Raw genomic sequence first — 23699 nt, 5'->3', positions numbered from 1 at the left:
GCCATGCCCCTGAATAAATGCATGGATGTGAAGGTGTGTGTGGGGCCTGCCCTAAGCAGTCAGGGTGTTTCTGGGGGGTTGTGAGGGTGCCGGTGTTCCAGGGCCCCTGTATGTGAGTGTGGGAGCATGCAGGGACGTGGTGGGTGTGACTGTGTGGTTGCAGGTGTGACTCACCATGGCTGGGTAGCTTAGGGCTCTCAGATTCCCTCCTGCCTCTGTGAGACTCTGCCTCTGTTCCTCTTTGACAGCAGACATTGTCATAGTAGGATTTCATGTGTCTGGTTGTCTGTCTGGTGTGTCCCTCTTTGTGTCTATGTGATCCTGTGTATGATCACATAGGTCTGTCTGTGCAGGACAGGGGGCTGTGTCTTGTGGCCCGTGTGTGTCCTACGTCCGTGGCATGGGATGAGTTGAGGTGGTTTTCAGTAATGGACCCATGTTGGAGGGGACTCAGTGAGGGGGGCCGTGGTGGTACGGAGCAGGCCTGGTTGAGGTAGATGAGAGGAGGCAGCTCTGGGCCGGCCTGGCCTCCAGGAGCCAGAGGAGGTCACCCCATATGCTGGTCCCAGATCATTTACTGCCTCCACAAAGAGCCACAGGGCCTGGTGTTTGAGAGGCCGGTAAGATTTGCCTTCATGGAGGAGGACAGCAGTTGGGAGGAGGTTACTCTGATGAGAGCCTAGATAGACCCGGGGCACTTGGGGTCTGGTCCTGGAACTGCCCTAGGCAGATCACTGCCCATCCCTTGGCCCAGCTCTTCATCTTGGCAGGAGGGAGACGCGCAGTTCCTGCCCTGCCATATCTTATTGGGTTGTTGTGACCCTCAAGGGGAGGTTTGTCAGTGAAAGCTGTGTGCTGTGTGGAGTCCGTGAGGCCTGGGTGCTGCAGGAACATGGCCTGGCCAGCTTGGATGGGCTGAGTTTGTGGAAGGAGCTGTGGTCGGGTCACTGTGATGCTGGCCAAGTGTGTGTCCTGAGGCCTAGGGGCAGTGTCTGTTTCGTGTACCCCATGCCGGGGAATGGTATATCTGCTTTCTCCCTAAAGGAGTGTGTGTTGCTGGGCATCAAAGGACAAGAGAGATTTGGGCCCTTTTATATCTGTACCTGGGAAGAAGGGCCCTGGAGCAGGTGGAGGGCAGGCTCTGCCTGGTAGGGGCCGCACCCCTGAGGTCCAAGGCAGGAGGGAAGAAATGGGAAGGGAAGGGGTCCCATCTCTGGTTTTCCTGCAAACAAGGCAGGCAGTCCATCCTCCGTAGACAAGTGGAGAATGTGGGGGATGGCATCAGGAAGGTGGGCTTCTCAGTAACTCTTCAGGTCAAGCTTTATTGATCCCTGAAGGATCAGGGATGTCTCAGCCCAAGTGCGGCCATGAGCCTGGGATAGCCTGGCCAGGAGCACTGATGGGACCAGGAAAGGCTGGAATGAAAGGTCAAATCCACTTTCCTGGGTGGGTCTGCCAGAGGCTGGAGCAGTTACTGAGGCATTGTGGGTGGAGCAGTGTGCCCCATCCCTGATCCAGCCATTCAGGATTCCCCTTATACTTCATGCCAAGGGAGAAGGGGGAGTTGACCTCTGTCCCAGGAAGGGATGCACTTGGCAGATGTCCAGTAGGAGGAAAGGAGGGTGAATCCCCTCACAGTTCCTAGAGGGCAGTCCTAGAGGTTAATGCGGGGTCCCAGTCTGAATTCCACATTTGGGAGGGGTTTCTTTTCCTTTCTTCCAAGAAGGTGCCAGAATTGCTCAGACCGCAAGAATTCTATCCAGAAGACCCCTATTTGGAGAAGAGATAAATCTCTTGGAAGCACCTCAGAAAGCCTCCATGTGGCTGTGAGGGGACCTGCTAGTTCCGCCACCCAGCCCTATATCAGACCCAGGAAACCTCCCCATCTGCCTTGCCATTCTGGCTGGTTACAGAGGCCATGCATCCACTCTGGGGCCAGAGCTCAGGTGGGCTTCTGGCTTTGCCCATACTAAGCTGTGTGACTTTGGATGGTCACTTTACCACTCCAGGACCGTCTCCCCCCACCACAATATGGGGATTCTAGAACCCAACCCCAAGGCTGTTCATGAAGTCACGGTGTCCTGGTGATGCTGGGTAGGGGTCCAAACACCCTGTGCTCTTCCATTCATTTCTGAGAATGCTTCCTCAAATCATTGGCCTCAAACTGAATCCCAAACCCAGCAAACCCTATCCCTTCCCTCCCACAGACCATTCAGAGACGACACATGTCAAGATGGCAGCTTTAATCATATTGGCCAAGGCCCTCAGGCTCGCTCTGCTATAGACCTCCTTGGGCACATGCCCACCGTTGGCCATGCCTAGAACACTATTCCCACGTGACCACTGCCCTGTGGCCACTGATGCGGAAACCTGAGGTTGTGTCAGTCTGTGGATCTCTTGGGTCTCTGTGCCTCTCTGCCCTAGAGACCTGCTGGAAACTTAGGTCAGGGTTTGTAAAAGTAGCCTTAAGCTTACTCTTCTGGCCATCTCTAGCTGCTCCTGGGGACTTGGCTCGGTCCTTCTCCCAGGGCAGGGCCAGTGGTGGTATGAGGCCGGTTGGGGAGGAGTTTCTCCACCACTGCAGCAGGCTTTCCTCCTGGGCTGAAAATCCTTGTGCTTTTGAGACTGACATGAAGAACAGAGCTGCTGGGGACAGAGGCCTAGCCCAGGCCCTCAAGGCAGGAGACATGCAGAAGTCAGTTGCCTCTGAGCATAGACATGTGGACATCCACATTCTCAGCTGCCACAGGGGCCAGGGCATAGCCCAGTGACTCAGCAATCTTCCAGATCAGGATATAAGGGAAGGCCTCCAGGGGAGGGCCAGGCCCCAGGCCCCAAACTTTCCAGAAGGAGCCCCAGGCCTGCAGGGGCATCTGCGAGGTTGGAGTCCTGACCCAAGTGGGCCTCAGGAGAGAGGGGAGCCCCCCCCAGGGGAGGCCATGGCTGACAGAGGGCTGGAGCCAATGAGGAGGCGGTGGAGCCAGCTCCCAGGGCACTCCCCATGCAGACATGCTTCTGCCAGCTCTTATGGGTTCCCTGATCTCCACGTTAGGTTCAGGCTGGGACAGACAGGGTTTCAGCTAACGCCCACTCCGGTCCGTGAGAGTCTTGGTGTGGCTGCCACTCCTTCGGTGATCCGCAGGGGTGGAAGCACTGGTGGTGTATGTGTCGTAACTGTGGTCTGAGCACCCAGAGAGCTCATCGGAGACCTCCATGCCGTCGCTGATCTCTGTGGGGTCAGAGGGAGGCAGAACGGGAGTGGGGAGAGTGGGGTCAATGAGGATGGCTGGCAGATGCAGTGGGAAGAGTACCCCTCAGCAAGCCCTGGTCAGGCACTTGGAGGCTGATGAGATCACTGGGCTTGGGTCTGCTGCTGAGTTGGCTTTCAGGGCCATCCTTGGACTCTGCAGACACTCAGTCTCCTCTCCTCTGCTGTTCCGCCTTCCAGCCCCAGAAAACCATCTGTCCCCTCCTGACCTTTGTGCCCGTGAGTTTATTCTACTCAGGGCCTTTGTACACATTGGCCCCTCTCCTGAGAGTGACCTCCCTGTCAATACCTCCTTTTCTTAAAATCTGGTTCAGTTGTTCTCATCTCTGTTACTACCACCTCCTAAAAGCCTTCCCTGAGCCCCCTCAAGCTGGAATGGAGCCTCCTCATGGCCCCCCCAGCTCCTCTTTCCCCCTGCCCCATCACCTCCTCTATGGTCCCTACCTGTGACCCCACTAGCCGGAGTACATGCAGTACAGGGGGGAGGTCTGGGCATCTGTGTCTTGCTGTCTAGTACAGCACTGGGCATAGAACAGAGGCTCAGAAAAGGTCTGCTGAGTAGAGCTGAGCCCACCCTGAGGGGAGGGGAGGCTGAGGGTCTCTGTAAAGGACTTTTCAGCCTGGAGTGGGCAGGGTGGGGGAGGACTGTGGCTGGCCTGAGTCTGCCCTCAGAAGGTGCTCAATGAATGGCCTTTGGCACTGAAGGATGGGGGGCCTGGAGGTGCAGAACCTGCCAGGTCTAGGGGCTGGCCTGTTTTTTCTGTTCTTTCTCCCTGCCCCTTCTGACTAATCTGGGCCAGGCTATAGGAGCCTGGGCACCTCAGGTGGGTGCCTTTGGCCCCTCGTCCCAGGAGCTCCCCAGTGTGGCTAGAGGGCTGCAGGCCACGAGGAGAGGCACTCCAACCCAGCCTTAGTGCTCAGGGAAGCTCCTTTTGAGCCAAGGCAGGAGAATACAAGTGCCCCATAGGCAAGAATCTAGGACTCCTAGGCACCTAACACAGTGACGAGTTTATCTGTTGAAGGAATGAATAAATAAAGGGGTGAATGAATGAGTGGATGTTCACACAGTCCTGGGAACCAGCCCCCAAATCAGTCACCCCCACTGGGGTGTCATTCATTCAGACAGTGGTTACCGAGCATACCTCTGGGCCAGGCGTGGTTCTAACTGTCAAGCACGCTGTGAAGGAGTGCCAGTCCCTTTTACAGAGTCTGACGCCAACATGCTCTCGTTCACCTGTCTAGTTGGGGACAGAGCTGGGATTTGAACCCCAGCCCATCTGGCTTCTAAATATTCCTCAAATCTCTCCTCTCCTCTCTGTTCCCACATTCAGTCTCTCCCGAGTTACTGGTTTCTTTGCCTCCAGCTTCCCCCTCTTGTCCACCATCCATACTTGTTATAGGTGGAATTGTGTTCTCTCCCAAAATCATAGGTTGAAGTCCTAACCCCCAGTACTGCCAGAATGTGACTTTGAGAATAAGGTTGTTGCAGATGGTAATTGGTTAAGATGAAGCCATTAAGGTGGGCCCCAGTCCAGTCTGCCTGGTGTCCTTATAAAGAGGGGAGATTTGGACACATAGATGCATACTGGGAGAACACCATGTCAACACAAAGAGGACCACCCACAAGTCAAGGAGAGAAGGACCAGATCCTTCTCCCATGGCCCTCAGAATTAAGCGACCCTGCCAACACCTTGATTTTGGACTTCCAGCCTCCAGAACGGAGACAATAAATTTCTGTTGGTTAAGCCACCCAGCTTGTGGTGCTTGTTACGGCCCTACTGTATCAAGGACAGACATGCCCATGACCCCACTCTGCTTTCAGGGTGAGGCCCGAGTGCTTCCCTAGTGCCATGCTGGGGTAAGCGAGCATGAGGCCACCCCTCATGCCATATGGAATGGTGGATAGTTCTTGGTACCCCAGTAAGCCATAGCCCCTCACTACCTCTGAACATTGGCTGTTCCTGCCCAAGTACCCTTCCTTTCCTCTGCTCAGTCATCCTTCACCTCCAACCCACCACCCAGGCTCCTCCTGTGCATCCTTCCTATTCCAGCTAGGTCACCCTGCAAAGTGGGCCCCGAGACCCTCACTGCCCCAGAGAGCTCTGACCACTCTCTTCTGTACCCCACTCTGGCTCAGCATGCCTGTTAGAGCTCTAGTGGCACACAGTTTTCTATGTATTTATTTATACAGCTCCCTCTTCCATCAGACTGGAATGTCAATGGGGACTGGCAGCCAGCAAGAGTGAAAAATCAATATTTACGGTGTATAAACCAGCGGAGGGAGGTGAGCCATAAAAGCAGCCCCCCCCCACCCCCACTGCATGTCACCCTGCCCACCACCCGTGGGGCTGACAGCCACAGGGTCTGGAGCTGATGACCACGAGGAGGGGTGTGCGCTTCTCTCTGTGTCTGTGAAGCCAGGGGCGCAGATGTGTGTCCATGCTGTGTTCCTGCCTATATGTGTCACGTGCAGGTGTGTGTGCACGTTGGGGGCTGGAGGTAACCCAGCCCACGGCCTGCCTCAACTTGCAGGGCTGCCTACCTGAGAAGATGAGCTTCTCCTTCATGATGCTGACGTCCCGGCTGGTCCGATGCACTGCAGCACTCAGCATGATCTGCTCAGGGTTGTAGCTCCGTATGCCTCCCAGGCGCCACCTGCAGAGATGGCCCACGGGCACAGGTCCTTTCCCACCCTTCCCTGGAGCAGGGTCCTGTCCAGTCCCAGAGCCTATCTGGATTTGGCCTGAGAGACCAGCAAGACTCTTGTCTGACTACAGATGGGGAAACAGAGGCCCAGATGAGGGGAGAGCTATAGGGCTTGAATTGGAGTCTACTGACTCTCAGCCAGGGCTCTCCAGCCTCCCCCTTGTCCCCGGAACCCAAGATCAGGTCCCCTTGCCCCAAAGATGGTTTGTTTGGGGCTGGGGAGTTGTGTGTCAGGTGCCCACATTTGCACACAGACCCTGAATGGGACAAATTGGGGGAGAGCTTAGCAGGCATGACTCTGACACCCATCTGTGGGGTACACACCAATCTCAGGGAGTCCCAGATGCTGTATCCTCCAGCTCCCTCATTAGGGCCAGGCTAGTGAAGCCAGAGGGGAAGTGAGGGAGGGAGGGGAGGCTGTGGGGGCCTTGTCTTCACAGGTTCAGAGGCAAGGGTGTCTGGGCCATTGGCTGCTTTGCTCCAGCAGCCCTGGAGGAGGGGCCTCTTCCCTCGTGGGGAGGCGGGAATAAAAGGAGGCTGGTGGGCAAGAGATGGGGCTGTGCGGGGCATGCAGGGGCCAGGCCGAGCCGGGGACGTGGGGTCCTGTGCCCAGCCCAGGGCAGGTATTGCCTCAACAGGTCTTGCCCTGCAGTTCCTCTCAACCAGCCCCAAATCCCTGGTGTCCAAACTTAAGACTTTTCCTGCGGACTAGACCGAAAGATTCACTGGACCCCCACCCCCACTCCCACCAAGAGAAGCAGGGGTCAGCTTGGAAACAAGAACCCAACCCCCCAGGCACTGAGTCCTGCTGGGGTGGGAGGGGGAGCCCAGATTCCATGAGAAATCAGGTGTTTCCAGATGGGGTCAGCACAGCAGAAATGGACAGACAGATGGACAGGCAGGTGGGTGAATTAAAAGAGCAGACAGGGGAAAGCAAGAAGCAGAGGGGAAGGCAGCCTGTGGGCTGGCTGGGCTGGCTGCCCTACATGTCCTTGAGGGCAGTGACTGGGTCTCTCATTTGTCACAGTGTCCCTGGTGCCAACCTTAGTACTGCTGTGTGACAGGTGCCCAGGGTATCTGTTGAGTGTATGAGTGGAGGAAGGGGGCCTGCAGCAAATGGCCTCCCTCAGGGTCCCCTCCTCTGTCAGTCCTCTCCTGACCCCCATGAAGACCGTGTCATGGCCCTGGCTGGACACTGAGCGGGCCTGGCCTGTCCATCTCAGGATTTGGGCCACCTCGGCTGCCCCCTAGCACCCTGGGGCTCCGACAGTGAAGGCCTGGCTCCTTGCTAGAGGCCCAGCACAGCAGCAGCACATGGGGGCATCTGCTGATGGAGAGGATGAAGGAAGGACCAGTACGTGTCCCTTCGCTGGGCAACGTCCCTCAGCCAGGGAGCAGTTTGGGAAACCGTCACCAGGAGGGCCAAGGCTTTGGACCAAGGTGGGGGCTTGGATCCCCAGACCTAGGACTCATGTTGGAAATTCATAGTAAGCCCAGGAGGAAGGAGTCATGCCAGGGTCTCTGCAGCCAGGTACATCTAGGACAGGAAGCTCAACCACTGTGGGGTTCCCCTAGGGGAAAGCAGGGAGGCTGTGTGTATAAGGCGGGAGGAGTCGGGTAGGAGGCAGAAATGGGGAGTGAGAGAGATTAGAGACACACAGAAAGATAAGCAACGATTCAAGAGGCAAAGCCCAAGGGGAGACACCGAGAGATGGGAAGGGAGAGACAGAACTTGGTAGGGTTTGCTCAGGGCAGTAGTGAAGGCCCCTGCAAGTGCCAGCCTTGGGAGGGGTGGCCAGGCACAGTCCCTCCCCGGAGGGAGCTGCTTTGGTGCTGAGAGAGGCCAGGTCAGCCACCTGCTAAGAAGCACTGGCTTCCTTCCATCCACAGAAACAGCAAGGGGGACCAGAGGGAGGCTGCGCACACATGGTGAGATGGGGAGAGGAGTGCAGGGGACAGCAGGAGGCATCAGGCTACCAGGGGAGGATTCTGGGAGGGTGGCCCACCAGGGACCCTGACCCAGGCATAGGCTTGGTGCACAGCAGGTTTTTGGATGGAACTGGAGAAGGGGATGGTGAGGAGGAGGGAGAAAGAGGAGCAGGAGAGGAAGACCACAACCAGAATTACCTGATCAAGTGATAGCTGTGAGAGGCCAGAGTGCAGCAGAGAGGGGAGTGGGGAGAGAGAGGAGGGACATGCGCCGGATCAGAGCGGTGAGTGACAGAGAAAGAACGTCAGTCAGGAATAAAACAGCCAGTTGTTTGTGGCTGGATCGGGCCCCTGCCTGGCCCTAAGCCCTCCCCCGGACTAACCCCACTTCCCGACAGCACCGCCCACCGCCGTCCTGCTGCCACCCTGACAGGCAGGAGGTCTCCAGCATGGCACACCTGAGTGCTGAGTGTTGGTGACAGCCCAGACCCTGGGGAACAGGGGAGGACACAGCCGGAGAGGACCCCAACCCGCCAGAGTCCACAGAGCAGGTCGTGGCCAGAGGCTGGCTCTGGGCTCCCAGCTGGGTGCTCATTCCAGAAGCCACCCATGCTGGCTGAGGAGAAGGGGCTGGGGGGCCCCGCTGGGCAGTCCTACCCTGAACAGGCTGCCCAGGCAGGGCTTCTCCTGGCTGCGGGCTCAGGAGGAGGGTTACCTCGCTGGGGCAGGGGCTGGGTCTGTGGGGCACGCAAGGGGGTCAGAGCCCACTCACTTCTGAAGCACGAAGATGCCGATGATGAGCGTGAAGGAGATCAGGTCCGCGGTTACCCACATGAGACAGTACTCATCGGGGGGCTGTGGACAGATGGCCCGTGGCCAGTTTTCAGTCCTGGCTGGTTTATACCAGACCTCCAGACTGAGGGTCCGTGGGGAGGACGACCCCATGTCACCATCAGGGAAGGGCTACGGAGGATCTAGAGGGGGCTTTGGGGCTTGAGGCCTTGAGATAGTATTTTGTAGGTGTGGGCTCTGAGCACTGTGGGCCTGTGTGTGTGTAGCATAAGAGACACAGTGGTCAGGGTGAAGGGGGCATGTGTTAATAAGCTTGGAGGGTTTGTGTGTTTAAGGGGGCTCCGAGTGGAAGGGGAGTAAATGGAAGGCAGACAGCTAAATGTGGAGGTGTAAATGAGCCGGTATGCAGGGGTGTGTGTGGAGAGGCGTATGGCATCTGTGCGGGTGTCAGAGTACGTGTGTCACCGTAGGGTGTGGAGTGCAGGGGCTCCCCCTCCGGGGGCCAGGGTGGGCGAAGCCTCCAGTGCGGCCAGGCCTCCCGGGCCCTCGAGCTCAGGTAAACTGGAGGAGGGACGGGGCTGCGCCTGGAGTCCTTGCTGTTGGTCAGCTCCTGTGACCTGAAAATGCGAGTGTCCTCATTGCTGCGGCTGCTGCTAGTAAGTCTCTTCACCTTGTCCTGAGCAGAGCCCTTGGAGGTTTGTAAGGACAGTGGGCAGGTGGATGGACACATCGTCCATAACCTAGATTTGGTTCAGTAAGCCTGACATTGTCTCAGCCATAACGAGACCCTTGGATTGGCTATCCCGTCCTCGGGGAGGTGGCAGTGGAGCACAGCGGGGAGGTCAGGGGTGCCCCGAGCCCCCAGTAGCAGAGCTGGGACTGGAGCTCAGGCCTGTCAGGAGAGCTTTGCTCAGCCAGATAAAAATTGGTTTTATTTGCTGTACTCTCAGAACAGCATTTCATGTTCCCTATCCTTGTTCTGTTGTTACTCTTTTTCTAATGCCTTCCCTTCCTTTAAAACACAACATAATCAATCTCCAAAACCCAAGCCCCAAGTAGTAATTTACTTCTCTAGGGCCGTTGAATGATGTTGTTCTCCCCATGGGCTGAGCCCAGGTTCTTCCCACCCCCTAAAGCCTCAGTGCAGACCCCAGAGGTTGTGAAAATCCTCCTCCCATGCTGCTCCCCCCTTGAGACCTCACCAGAGAGCCCCAAGCGTGGAGCCTGCCCCCACCTCATGCCCCAGGCTCTCTTGACACACCGCAAGGGACCCGCTGACCCCCCCACTATTCCCCAACTTACCATGATCCAGAGTGGGGAAGGCACCTGGGACAGGGTGTGGGAGTTGTCGGACGTGACGGAGGGGACCCCCGCGCACCACAGCAGGGAGAAGAGCCAGGGCGCATTGACCGTGTAGAGGTTCACACTCAGGTTCCAGGACGCGTAGTCCCTGTGGGGCAGGCAGACAGAGGCGGTCAGCCCTCCAAGGGGGGCTTCCAGGCCTAGCATGGGACCCCTTTATGAACCCACTGTCCTCATAGCTGTCCCCGAGAAAGGAGTCTCCATCCCCAGAGGACCAAGCTCAGACAACACCCAGACCTGATACTCTTGAGCTCTACTCTCTGAACCACTAGCCCCAGCGCATCTGACCCCCACCCCTACTGCGTGAGCTGGGGTGGGCACCTGAGCTCCTGGCGGGACACCTGAGTGTAGCGCAGGTTCAGCCTCTGGATGTGGCCTCTCCACAGGCTGGCGGCCGCCTCCTTGGAGCCTGATGTCTGCTGGAAACCAGGAGCCACCTTGCGCACGAAGGGCCTCTGCCAGTTGGGCAGCCACATAACCTGCAGGCGGGAGTAGGCGGCCTCCCTTGGGGTTACAGCGTCTACCCCTCCTAAAGCCCTTGGGAGGGTTCAAGGCGATGGGACGCGCCCCACGGGTGAGGCTCACGTGTAATAAGCATCTACAGGGGACAACGTGGTCCGGCCGAGCCTGTGAAACTGCTCTCCCCTCCGGACCCCTGTCACAAGACTGATAATCCATGTCACTCTGCAGCTTGCCACCAGTCCCGTGTGCTACCATGAAGTGGTTTCTGATTTCTCTGATCTCCGAGTGTGAGGCCGCAAGGATGCGGAAATAGCAGTGTTCCAGAGAGCCTGCTCCTGCCCGCTGTCCACTCTGAAGGCCTTCCTTTTTTCCCTCTGGGCCCTGGGCTGACCTGTCAGGACAGCAAGGGGTGTGCTCCCCCTTCTTGCCTCGGCGGAAGTGGAGGTCCGGGCGGGCAGAGCGGAGGCGGGGGCCTCACCTGGTGCTGGGGGAAGCCAGAGCGCAGCAGGGCATCCAGCGTGGCATTGAGGAAACTGTTGCGGTAGGGGTGCTCGCGAGGCGGTTCTTGCAGGTTGAGCAGCAGAGTGGCGTTGCCCTTGGCCAGCTCCAGGAGCTCCGCCAAGCTGCAGATGGACTGGTTCTGTGCCTCCCTGTGGTCGGAGGGCGAGAGGGAGCTGGCCGTCCAGAAGGGGTCCGTCTGGCAGAGACAGGGGTACACACGGCTACATCACCAGCACCCCCAGCACTGAGAGGCTGCTGGGGCACAGGGTCAGGCGACCTGCTAGCTGGGGCCCTGTGGGGGGTCTAGGAGACCCCAACCCTAGCTTATCCACGCCACCCCGGTTTTCTGGAAGTCATTTGCTTGGGACTTCTCCCAGACGCCTGCACATTCTCCTTTAGTAGCATTTCATAGGAACCAGTCTCCCTCTGGAGTTGGACAAAGTCACAGTTTTTACCTGTTAACTCTCATCATTGCTGTCAACTTTTTCTGACGGGGAAGATAGAACCAGAACAAGCAGTGACAACCACGCCACATGGCACCCGGGCTCCAGTGGCGGGAGCTCAAGCAGGCCTCTAACTGGCCTGGCTTCGAGTCCCTGCTGCTAGGGGACTAGTGGTCCTCTGAGCTGCTGGCCGCCTCCGGCCCCCTCATTCCGTGGGGTCCCGCCTGTGTGGTCCATGCCTAGGGCTGGGACAGGTAGAGCCACACCTTCAGGAACCACTGGCCAGCGTTGAGCCTCTGCAGGATGGTCCAGTTGAGCATGGAGGCGGGCCTGTGGGCAAGCTCCGGGAACTCCTGCTCCACGTTGGTGGTTCGACGTAGGGTGTTGTCGTGCATGAGGAAGGGCACGCCATCCAGGCTGCGGGAAGGTGGGATCCCCACGTCACTGTCCACTCAGGCCCCTCACCTGCCTGCCAGTGATCCCTCCCCAACCCCCACACACTCCTTCCCACCCACATACACCAGCCCCCAAGCAGGCTTTGCTACTTTCTGGGCCTCAGGCTACCTCTGTGCACAGGGTGGATGGGGTGAGTCCCTCTGGCTTTCTGTGAGGGTTAGAGTGGGGTAGCAGAAAGGTGCTACCTCATTTGATAATGGGGAAACAGAGGCTGGGAAAGGCAATTATCTAGCTTAAGCCCACTAGCCCGGGAAGTGGTAGAACTTGATGAGAACCCAATCCATGTGATGCCATAATAGGACAGGACAAATGCAGGCCCCCTGGATACATTCCCCCCTACTGCCCTCCTCTATCCCACTGGGGCTGCCAGCAGCCCATGTGGTATCTTAGAAGAGGTATGCATGGCCCCCTTCCTCAGGGCATCTTACCACCACCTGCTGGAAAGTGATGAACACACAGTTCTGTGGTGTCTACACTCGGAGCCTCACACGTGTGGTGCCCTCACTCACTGCACCACCTGTGTAAACTGTACGTGGTAGCCTCTACTTTCCCCTTCTCAGAGCTCTGTTGTGAGATGGCTATGAATTCTTCTCAACCTTTGTACTAATAGGTGCTTTTACAATCTCCATGTTGAGAACATAGAAATCATTTTATGTGGTCTTTGAACATGACAGTGACTGTCTTGCTCTGCGTGTGCTTATCTCCCTTACCCGTGTTCAAGCTCCGTCTTGCTGAGCCACATACAGCTGGTCTCTCCTTCGACTGCATCTGTGGCAGGACTCTAGATCCCACTCCCCTACCTCTGCTTAAACCATGAGCACCTGTCTGTCTCCCTATTTTGTATCCTGGCATTTGGCACAAACAGGGTGTGGGCCCTCAGTGGCTTATCCAAGCCTCTGCCCTCCCATCTCTGAAGCTCTGGGACCTGAGGTTCAGCAGAGTCCCAAATGTGGATGCAGCAGGGATGATGGGGGACTGTGGTCCTCCCAACAGCCACACCTACCTGATGGTGACGTCAGCCTGTAACCCATACAGCTTCTGCTCCAGGGCTTTCCGGAAGGACATCAGCGTGTGCTCTGGGGCCAGCTGGGCAGGAGAGGAGAGCCAAAATTTAGCTGATACACACCTTCCCAGCTGATGCAGAACTTTCTGTGTCGGGAGGCTGGAGTAAGCCTGCTTCTAGTTCCCGCTCATCCAGGCAGTAGCTGCGGGACCCTGGGTACCCATGCAGCTTCTCTGAGGCTCCATTTCCTCATCTGTTAAATCGTGCCTGCCTCACAGGTTTTGTTGGTGGGGGAGGAGGCAGGGGTGGTTAGTGTTGATGTACATGAATGTGGGGGTGTGAAGGTTCTTACACAGCTCTCTGCCTTGTGGCAGTCTTGGGCTGGAGCTGCAAGCCATGTTTCCTCCTGGTTACTCCCGGGGTCTGGGTGGAGATCCCAGAGGGAGAGGAGGGGGTACTCAGGATGGCAGTTTCCACGGGGTGCCCAGTTTTTGCATCTGTACAGACATGACAAGACCATCTCCTAGATGGTTACATGGATTATAAGCCCCGAACATGTTGCCTGATATGCAGTAAGTGCTTAATAAGGGACTGCTATTAATCCTGTAGCATATACATCAGAAGATTCTGGTTCTAGCCCTGGCCCTGCCATAGCTTTGTGACCATTGGTGCAACTCTTTCTCCTAGGGACCTCAGTTTCCCCGTTTTCCCCTTGGGGGTGATATTCAGTGTTCTCTGAATTCACTTGTCCTTCAAGTTGGGATTCAGAGTTCCAAGTCTCCCTCCCTAGTCTGTTTGGTCTGAAGACCCTGTCATACCCTGTGTCACCATTGGGGGTCACGACCATACCAAGGATTGGACTAGGAGCCAGAGCAGTGCAGGCTGGAAGGGGAAGGGAGGTCTGGCAGTGAAGGGATGGGCCGGTCTCATTCCCACCAAGACACACTTGTGTCCTTCTTCTCTCCCTCTGGCCATGCTACTCCCACATGTAACACATCCCCTTCCTCTGGGAGGCAGCCTGGTACAGCAAGGGCTGTGGGGCTGAGAAGGAATGATTCCACTTCCCTCTCACCTCACCTCTGCACCTTGGCTTCTCTAGCTGTAAAACAGGCTGTTATCGAGCTCATAGGAGAGAAGAGAGATAGCAGCAGTCTCTCTAACTGAGCTCCTTTCTTCCTCTTTCCTTGGGGCAGAGCAGCTCTGGAGGACAGGGCTCCCTTCTCCCAGTCAGGTGGGCTGTGTGAGGCCCCACCCGGAGGCGGCACAGGTCCTCCGAGGCTTCAGAGACAGGCATGGACTTGGTGGAGTTCCTGCCCCTCCCGCCTCTAAATGCCCTGCGGCCAGGCCTCTCACAGGTGACCCTGTGAGGGGTGCCAGCGCTCCCCTGTGGGCTGCAGCTGCAGAAGGTAGACTGTGGGGAGACACAAAGGAGCACAGCAGGGGCAACAAATAACCCCAGGGAGCAGAGGCAGTGAGGGGGAAGGGCAGAGGCTTTGTAAACTCAGGTCTCCCTGGGGTAGGTGTTGGCCCCTGGAGAAAGAGCTGTGGAAACTTAGCCCTCCCTGGCCAGCCTGGGGACCCCAAAAGGGCTCCAAGGAGCACACCTGTGTGAATCTTTCAGGGTGAATCTTCATCCCTACATGCCTCAGGCCTAAGCCCAGCTGGAATTCTGCTGTCAGGAATGTGTATGTGGGGGTGGCTGTCACAAACGGGTCCATACACCCAAGGGCACACAGATGCCCTCTCGGAGACAGCAGTGTGCACTCCGGCTTGTCACACCCAGATGCGTGGGTCCAGAAGCAGTGACACACTCGGGTGTAGACCGCAACACACATGCAGGCACAGTGACACATGGGGCCGTGTCAGACACGTGTGCCAGCCATTCTGCAGCCGCCTTGAGGACGCGATCAGCCAGAGGCACAACGTGGGAAGTACTACAGGAGAAATGACTCCGTTTCTTTGACATATAAATGGGGGGAGGGTCACCATATACTAGAAGATAATGGGAAGACGTGTCAGCCAGATGCGCCATGTGGACCCCGTTTGGATCCTGATTGTTAACAACTCTGCTGTAAAAAGGAGCTTTTGAGTCAACAAAGGAAAGCTAAACATGGGTGCAGTATAAGATAATATTAAAGAATTACTATTAATTTGGTTGGGTGTAACAGCAGCATTGTAGTTGTCACTATATTAAAACAACAACAAAAAAAGTCCTTATGATTAGAGATCCATCCTGAAGTATGTATAGGCAAAACAATATGATGTCTGGATAGCTGAGATTTGCTTTAAAATATTACAGCAGAGGGGTGCCTGGCTGGCTCGGTCTGTGGAGCATGAAGCTTTCTTTTTGAAAAGATTTTATTCATTTATTTTTGAGAGATGGAGCGAGAACACGGGGTGTGGGGCGGGAGGAGCAGAGGGAGAGGAAGAGGGAGAGAATCCCAAGCCGACTCCGTGCCGAGGGAAGAGCATAGGGCTTGATCCCACAACCCATGAGATCATGACCTGACCCAAAACCAAGAATCCCATGCTCAACTGACTGAGCCACCCAGGTGTCCTGAGCATGCAGCTCAGGGTCACGAGTTCAAAACCAGCACTGGGTTTAGAGATTGCTTAAATAAATATAGTTAAAAAAAAAAAATCTTAAAATAGGGGTGCCCTGGGTGGTGCAGTCAGTTGAGTATCCAACTCTTGGTTTCAGCCCGTGTGGTGATCTTGGGGTCGTGGGATCGAGCCCTGCATCTCGTCAGTGCTCAATGTGGCATCTGCTTGGGATTGTCTCTCCCTCTCCCTCTGTCCCTCCTACTTGTGTTCCCTAAAATAAATCTTTTTAAAAATCTTAAAAATATTGCAGAAAAGAAAAAAGGGAGATAGAGAAAACGAGAGTGGCAAGAGAACTGGTAAGTGTTGAATGTGGTCTTGGAGTCATTATACTATTCTTCTTTCTAGGATTCCTTATACCATTCTTGCAACTTCTATAAATAATAGAAATTTTTCCTATTAAAAAAAAAAATCCATGCTGGGGCCACCCGGCTCCTTCCCTTTGGCTGAACACCACCCCTTCAGGGCATGAGCTTGTCCCCGGACCTCTAGAGTAGGTGGGTGGGTGATCTGGGTCCTGGATGGAGGAGGGGCTGTAATCTTGGGCTCCACCCACCTGAGGGGGCTGTGCTTTTAAGCTCTGCTCATGATCCTTTGTAGCAGAAGTCTCAGAGGGGACTGGTGAGACACCCAGGCAACATGGGGCAAAACTGGACCCAACCCCAGATCCCTCTGACTCCCAGCCATGGCCTTTCCAGCTAGTTTCCTCCAGGTGCTGGGACCAGCAAGGGATATATGTTGGGAGGACTCCAGGGTCCAGTTTGGGCACAGGTGTCTGAATCTTACCTAGAAAATGGGCACAGTAACACTCACCACAGGTAGTGAGGAAGAACCGAAGGGTGATTCACAGCCCTATTGGACTCAACACCTCCTTTTAAAAGTTACTTTGTGAGGCCACCTTGACTACCCTGAAATTCAGTAACCTCATGGAACTCTGCATCACTGCAAAAGCCCAGAAAAAGCTCTCACGACGTCCTCGAGCGCTCCCTGGGGGTGGGAAGTGGTACTGCTTCTGTTAAGAACCACAAGTTCAGGGTGTTCTTGAAGGAACCCCTGGTCCAGAGAAGGGAGAGGGCCTACCCCAGAAAGCAGGAATGTCTCCCTCTTACTGTCTGTGCACCCGGCTCATAGCCGGGCCCTTCATGTGTGCTAAGTCCTACTTCACATGGCCTAGACACTCTCCATTAGCCCAGGACACAAGATGAGGAAATGGGCACGGAGCAGATAGGGACTGATCCAGGCTCCCACAGCTGCCAAAAGGCCAGGGAAGCACGCCTCTGAACCCGTCCTCTCAAGTGGAAGGTCTACTGTGGGGTCACAGGGCTCAGACTTTGACTTCCTCTCTCCAGTTCAACCCTGTTCAGCTACATTCCGATTAGCAATGGGCTCTGAGCTGCTCCCATCCCCTCCGCCCCCCACAGCCTGGAAGGTGTTCCCCAGGGTCCTGCTGTTCTCCCCACACCCAGCACTCTCTCTCCTGGGCCTTCCCAGCCCACAACCTGGCCGGGTCTAGCCTGGCCTGAAGCCTTCCCGTGTCTCCCCAGGGCACTCAGGATAAAAGTTAAATATTTTTAGCAAGATACTTTCAGGATGCTTCAGGATTCAGTCCCATCTAAGCTCCCCAGCTTTTCCACCAGTTCTCCCACATACCCTCAACTACAGTTGCTACACTATGCTTATTCTGTCCCTTTCCCTACAAGGTCCTCCCTACAAGGAGCTAGTCTTGGCCTGTCTCCCCTAACTCTGTTAGGATCCTCAGGTGGCACTCACCATGGGGGCGCCGCGGTGGCCGATGAGGGCAGGCTTGGGGCCCAGGTCCTTTTTCTCCATGATGCAGGGAGAGGAGATGGTGAGAGGTGCCAGGTACAAGGCAAACGCAATGGCGAAGAAGGTACAGAGAATGGCCATCTGGGAGGCTGCAGACACAGGCCGTGAGTGAGGCTGTCTGGTGAGCCGTGTGGCTCCCAGGAGGCCCACCCACAAACTGTGGGCAGGTTGGAGGCAGGGGGGATGCTGGACCTCTCTTCTCTCCACCTGTCAGGACCCAGACACTCTGTGGGGACCCTGCATCATGGGCAGCTGCCATTGGGAAGGTGAGCTTGACTTCTAACTCCCACATAGGCATGCAGAAGAGGAGAACTGCAGGGCCTACTGGGGCTGCAGTCTTCGGTGGAATGTGTGGGCCACTCTGAACCAGAACCCCCCACGTCAAGAGCGACACATTGTCCCCAGGCCACCTAGGTGAGGGCAGGTAGTCATACTTACAGGTCCGTTCTGCCCGGGCGAACTGTCCCGCCACGATCCAGGAGAGCGCGGTGACGGCGGCCAGGGCCCCGACGTGCAGGAATGGTGCTGTGCCCTTGTGTATGGGAAGGGGCAAGAGGGACCATTGGCTTGCAGCCATGTCCATTCCCTTTGGTCACCAGCATCCTGATAGCCTGTCTCTATCCATGGGGCAGGCAACTCTGTCTCCATTTTTCAGTGGAAGACACTCAGGGTGCAGAAACCCCGAGCTGTAGCCTCCTTCCTGCTCTGACTTACTCTGTGACCCAGACTGCTCCCTACTCCCTCTGGGCCTTTGGAGAGACGTGAGCCATGAAAAGGCACTGCCTTGTTTGGAAGGTTCTGAGGAAGCGGCTGCCCAGCAACCCCCCCCCCCCCCCCGCCACTCACCTGCAGGGAGATGAGCAGCACCTCCCATTCGTCCTCCCACAGCTGGGCCACGGCTGACATGGCTACCACTGTGGACACCAGGATGACCACCAGCCCTATCTGGAAGGGGAAGAGTCACCAGACAGAGGGTCAGAACAGGTGTGCCTGGATAGCCAGAGTGTCCCCAGTGTGTCTGAGAGGGGAGGAGAGGAAGCAGGAGAGGCTGAGAGACACAAGGAGGAATGGAGAGTGCAAGAGAGACCCACAAAGCAGGGAGGCGGGGAAGCGGAGAAGAGGCATGACTGTAAGAGAGCCAGAGCCCGCCAGCCAGAAGCGACAGTGAGGGACAGAGGCAGGAGGAGGCCTGTGGACCTGAAGTGAACAGGAAGGAGGGAGGCTGGAGAGGAGAGAAGGTGGGAGGAAGCTGGGGGGAGGCGGAGGCGCAGCCCAGTGTTCAGCCCCATTGAGGGTGTGAGGAGGGAATATATTCGGCCAGTGGGGACATCTGGGCTCAGCCGGTCACTCTCCTAGCCCAGCCAGCAGCTCTTGGGTTGTGAAGGATGACTTGTCCAGGCCATGGGGCCAGAGGTGGAGGAGCTGGGTCCCCTGCAGGAGCTGAGAGCCCCGGAGGTTGGAGCAAGCTGGAGTGAGGCGGGGTGCAGCCCCACCTGCCCCACTGCCAAGGCTTGCTCCCAGCACCCCGCTCTGAGCTTCTGGCTTCTGGTGGGGGGCGGGGGAGGGCTGCCCTCTGAGCTGCCTCCTGGAGGAAGCAAGGAGTGTGACTCCAAGGGAAGACAACACAGGACCTCCACAGGACAGAGAGCTCCAGGGACAGATGAATATGGACCATCTCATGCAAAGCCAGATGCTCCCCCAAAACTAAGCGCAGCCCAGTTTCTAACTACTGCCCCCCCACACACACACTGCGCACAGCCACCTTTGCCTTACTGCCAAGCCTGGCACCTTAAAGCTCAAGTCACACCTCTTTCCCAAATCCCCCAACCCCCTCTCCATAATGCGCTAGTCAAGGCCCCACCCTGCTGCTGTCTCCCACTTTCCCCCTTCCTGCAGCACCTTCCTCCAGGCAGCAGCCTTCTGAGAGCCCTCCACCAACTGAATGAGCCCGGATGGCGAGGGCAGAGACAGCGGTGGATCCATCTCCGTCCCCTGCCAGGCAGGGAAGATTCATTCCTCCTGGGATTAAGTTTTCCTTTGGAGGTTTGGCACTGCAACCCATCAGCCTGGAGATGAACGTTCCCATAAGCAGCAGTGATGAGGCTGAGATGGGCGGGGGGCTTTATGGCTTGTAATGTACCGGCCTGGGGGACACAGGAAGAGGGGAGGCACAGGTAGACAGAGGGCCTGTGTGCCCAGGGCCAGGGGAGGGACGTCCTGATTTCCTCGTGTTTATTCTTCTAATGTCCCGGGTGAGGTCATGATCACCCTGATTTTACGCGCAGGGAAACCGCTCAGCACAAGGGCTGGCGTGCTGTGTAGTTCTGAGGGGCAGATCCAGAAGCAAACCCCATCCTGCCTGTCCCAGAGGTCCTGCTCTTTCTGGGGTGTCACACTGCCGTGGAGGGAGGCGGAGCGGTGTGCTCGCCATCCCTGAGAATCCCTGCTCCACACACAGACTCTCTGCCCCCCGCCCCGCCGCCCCCTCCAGGCCAGCCCTGGCACCGCAAAGGTCTCTGGAGGGTTGCTTCTGACAGTCTTACTACATTTAACTGCTAGTGGAAAGGCTTGCAGTAACGCTGATTTCCCATAATCCTAGCACAATTAAAATTGTTATTCTCTCCGAGTCTTGCCGTTGCTGTCGTGGGTAACCATTATGCTTAGAGGCGTTACTGCGGTGTTCAGTGTCTGTGGGGTCCCCCCCACCCCGCTGTCTCACAATAATAGCACTGACGCCCAACATGACCATTGTTCCTCACATCTGACTGGAAGGGATAGAGTTCATGTAGAAGGCCCAGGGATGGCCCGCTCGGCTCCTGTGAAAGCGGTCTTCGGTCTTCTGCACAGGTGGGACCATGGTTTGAGAGGACATCGGAAGGGACAGAGACACAGGCAGCCTGTCCACGCAGCAAGGGGCTGGAAGCCAGGCTTGCAGAAGGGTCACAGGGCGGCCTCTCAGGGGCAGCTGGACGCTGGGCTCTGCGGTCCCCATGGCAGGCCGGGGTTCGGGGCCCTGCACGTCCCATCCTTCAGTCAGACCCCAACTCTGCAGCCCTATGGGGAGAGGCTAGCCTCCCGAAGCACATCTCCTGAGCTGTGCAATGGGAAGAGAGTGCCCACCTGAAAGGGGTGTGGAGACAAGGGACAGAAAGCAGGTGGCGTGCCGGTAAGCACAGTGGTCGGCACCCAGAGAGTAAATGCTTGGTAAGTGTTAGTGGTAGCATTTGGAAAAGCGGGCATTATACCAAATGAGCAAGATTATTACCGAGAATAACAGACATACTGTGTGGAAAGTGTCAGACACACAGAATGAGCACCGAGGACACAAGGCCATGGCTACCGTGAGGAGCAGCACCTAGCACAAGCGTGCCTTCCTGAACAGCGGCTGGACAGGGAGGGGGCCAGACACCAGGAAGAATTGGGGACCCCGGCTTGGTCAGGGGTTGTGGGGGAGGCTGGGCCCAGCTCCCTTGGTAATTGGCAGTGTGGCTGCACGGTGCCCCACCCTCTTCCCTGGGCTGCAGCTTGAGTCACTGGCAGACACCTCATCCAGGCAGCCCCTAGGCTGGGGGCTGCTGCCGCTGTGGTAGAGGAGTCAGACAAGGCCACAGATGGGAGCATGGCAGTGTTGGGACGGGAAACAGCCTGGGAAGGTGGGAGCTGTGGTCAAGGCCCCTCGCAGCAGTGGCCTCAGAGCCAATTCTGGAGTGGAGGGTGGGGTGGGAACAGGGCATCTCAGGGAAAGGACCTCCTGTTTCCTGGAAAGCCCCAAGCACACTTCGACCTTCTTACCTTCTGGGCCCCTGGACTTGGCTCCTGGTTCTGGGAAACAGAAGCCTTGGGAGGACTGGGGAGGAAGGGGGAAGGTCCCCAAGTGGACACCCAGATCAGCTCGTGGTACCCTGCCTGCCCCAAATGTCTCCCTCTCTGCACCATCCCGGGCTCTCTGCTCTGCAGCCAGCCCTACTCACGACCTGGGGAACCAAAGAGGCTCAAAATAAAGCTAACGATTAAAACATCAAACTGTCAGAGGTAAAGCAAGACGATATTGGCATGAGACCAGAGAGATAAGTGGAAGTAAATAAAAAGCTCAGAAAGATCTTTTCTTCTTTTTTTTTTTTTTTTTTAAGTAGGCTCTATGCCCATTGTGGGACCCAGCGCAGGCCCTGAACTCATGACCCTGAGATCAAGACCTGAGCTGAGATCAAGAGTCAGATGCTTTACTGACTGAGCCACGCAGGCGCCCCCAGATCTAAATACATTTAAAAAATTAGTCTAATATAAAAGTGTCATCTCCAATTAGAAGGAAGGAATGGATTACTGAACAGAGAGGACCTGGGAAGCCATCTAAAAAAGAACAAAGATCACACTATATCCCTAAATAACTTGCAGAAAGATAAAATAGGTGAATGTTAAAAAAAAAAAAAAAAGTAAAAACCTACAGTTACCAAGTGATACCAGCAGAGACATTTTTTCTGGAAAGACTTTTCTAACTCTGACACAAAACCCAGAAGACATCAAACAGATGATATATTCACACACTGAAGAATAAAAAAGTTCTTATGGCAATAATACAAGCCCAGTGAAAAGATGAATCAAGAAGAATTATTTGCAGCTCATCAGCCAAAGGGCTAATTTTCTGGATCTATAGAGCAGTCCTACAAATCAAAAAGCAAAAAGCAAATCCCATCGCTAAAAGGACAAAAGAGAGGAAGAGCCAGTTCATGGAAAAGGAAAGGTGAGTGACTCCAAATGCATGTTCAAATGAGCGGCATCTTTACCCGTCGGGTTGGCCAAAGCCAAGAAAGAAATTGGTGAATGCTTTATGGCAAGGGTGTTTTCTAAGCCCCGACTGTGGGGCGTGGATCTGTGGCACAGGGCAACGAGGCTCCGTCGCAAGAACTCTCCGCCCAGCTCACTGCCACACCATGCTGGTGAGGAAAGGAGGGTGTGGGAAACCAGGGAGGAGCTGGTGGGCAGGCGCGAGGGGTGGACACCGATGGCAATGCTCTCCGTGCACGGAGGGCAAGGAGCTCTGGTTTGGCCAAGGTGCAGAAGAGAGGGAGCAGGCTGCTTAGGGGAAAGGAGGAGGACAACAGGAAATATACATGTATATTTGCACATGGTTAAAGTATCTCTAGGGAGATCTGCATTGCATACTTTTTAGCTCCTTTTAAATTTTGAACCATGTCAGTGTATTAGATGGTCAAACATGGGTTAAAACAAAAAAGGAGAGGATTCTTTAGAATTTTAGAATCAAGGGACAGAATCTTTGAAGCAGAACAGGAGAATTTCTGACCCCTGCTTAAATACTCCCAGCCCCCCAGGGACCCCTCCCTCCTGGTGTGGCAGGTTCAGCTGCGGATCAGTTCCGCCTAGAAAGACCTTGCTCACGCTGAGATCTCATGGGAGGGGGCTGAAGGGAGAGGAAGGCAGGACTGGCACCCCAGGAGCTGGCCGTTGTGCTCACGAGGGATCTGATCCTTCCAGCCCCAGGGGATGACTCCCTGTACTGATCTGCTCCCCAGGGCTGGCTCTGGGCCTCTCCACCAGGATCAAGCAGGTGTGACCTGGCCTGCTGAGAAGGAGACTTGAGCTAGAGGAGGTGACCCCAGTGGGTGCTGGGCCCCCCCTGGCGTGCCAGCTGGAGCAGTTCTTTCAAGTGTCAGCTGCCCAGCCGGAAGAAGAAAGTGCCCCCATGAGGGGACTTCAGAAGCCCAGAGGAGACCTTAGGAGAGAGTGACAGGTGGGAGGAAGCGGGAAGGGCTGCCGGCCAATCTTCAGGCCTCTCAGAGTTCAGTTGCCAGGTCTGACTCCCCAGCACCTGACCTCGGAGGTCCCTTGGATGGCCACTGGCACCTTCCCCTCCGCCCAGTCCAGCTTCTGGCTCTGTCCTCTTGTTCTTGCTCCGTGTCCCTCTTTTAGCAGGAAGTGAGCCCCTCCCCTGGTCACTCTGCACCCCTCTCATGGACTCATGGTTACATCTGTACATTTCTGCCCTGTCCTAAACGGCATGCTCACTCTGAGCCAGGCTCTGGGAAAAAAGAAATGTCCAGCCTCCCTCTAAGGCCCATGTGCTCTGGGGAAGGAGAGGCTCTCTTGCTTGGCTTTTACCACACCCCATGTCCATTGAGGTCCCAGGAAGGGCAGACCTCAGCCACGTACCTTTAGCACCAGGCGTACAATGAACGGCCTGAGTGCTGAGGCTTGGAATATATGTATGGGCCCAGTCCTCAGTGGGGCTTGGAGGCCACAGAGATGGGCAAATTCGATCTGGCCTGCAGGGGGCTCCCAGACTGGGGAGGGTTGGGGTGGGGAAGCCAGGCAAAAGTGGACAGCACAGATGCTC

The 23699-nt window shown here is 56.1% G+C and overlaps 1 protein-coding gene across 2 annotated transcripts in view; it reads right to left on the bottom strand.

Annotated features, from left to right (window-relative positions):
* Positions 1 to 2228: 2228 nt before the first annotated feature.
* The window catches only part of GDPD5 (glycerophosphodiester phosphodiesterase domain containing 5), a 51935-nt gene continuing 30464 nt past the window's right edge, over positions 2229 to 23699 (bottom strand). The window contains exons 6-17 of one of the 2 annotated variants that reach the window (XM_032853040.1): positions 18197 to 18295; positions 17789 to 17882; positions 17294 to 17439; positions 12923 to 13005; positions 11730 to 11880; positions 10998 to 11216; positions 10379 to 10536; positions 9998 to 10145; positions 8676 to 8758; positions 8102 to 8116; positions 5811 to 5923; positions 2229 to 3229 (exon numbers count right to left, since the gene is read on the bottom strand). In XM_032853040.1, the coding sequence (XP_032708931.1) occupies positions 3081 to 3229; positions 5811 to 5923; positions 8102 to 8116; positions 8676 to 8758; positions 9998 to 10145; positions 10379 to 10536; positions 10998 to 11216; positions 11730 to 11880; positions 12923 to 13005; positions 17294 to 17439; positions 17789 to 17882; positions 18197 to 18295 (1458 nt within the window). In that variant the 3' untranslated portion in view covers positions 2229 to 3080. The remainder of the gene's footprint in view (positions 3230 to 5810; positions 5924 to 8101; positions 8117 to 8675; positions 8759 to 9997; positions 10146 to 10378; positions 10537 to 10997; positions 11217 to 11729; positions 11881 to 12922; positions 13006 to 17293; positions 17440 to 17788; positions 17883 to 18196; positions 18296 to 23699) is intronic. The other variant, XM_032853041.1, reaches the window with a different exon arrangement.

This window comes from Lontra canadensis, unplaced genomic scaffold (assembly GCF_010015895.1).
Source record: "Lontra canadensis isolate GAN:19392208 unplaced genomic scaffold, GSC_riverotter_1.0 scaffold7, whole genome shotgun sequence".
Classification (NCBI taxonomy): Eukaryota; Metazoa; Chordata; class Mammalia; order Carnivora; family Mustelidae; genus Lontra; species Lontra canadensis.
The sequence above is the reverse complement of the archived record's forward strand: the minus strand, read 5'-3'. Positions and strand labels throughout refer to the sequence as shown.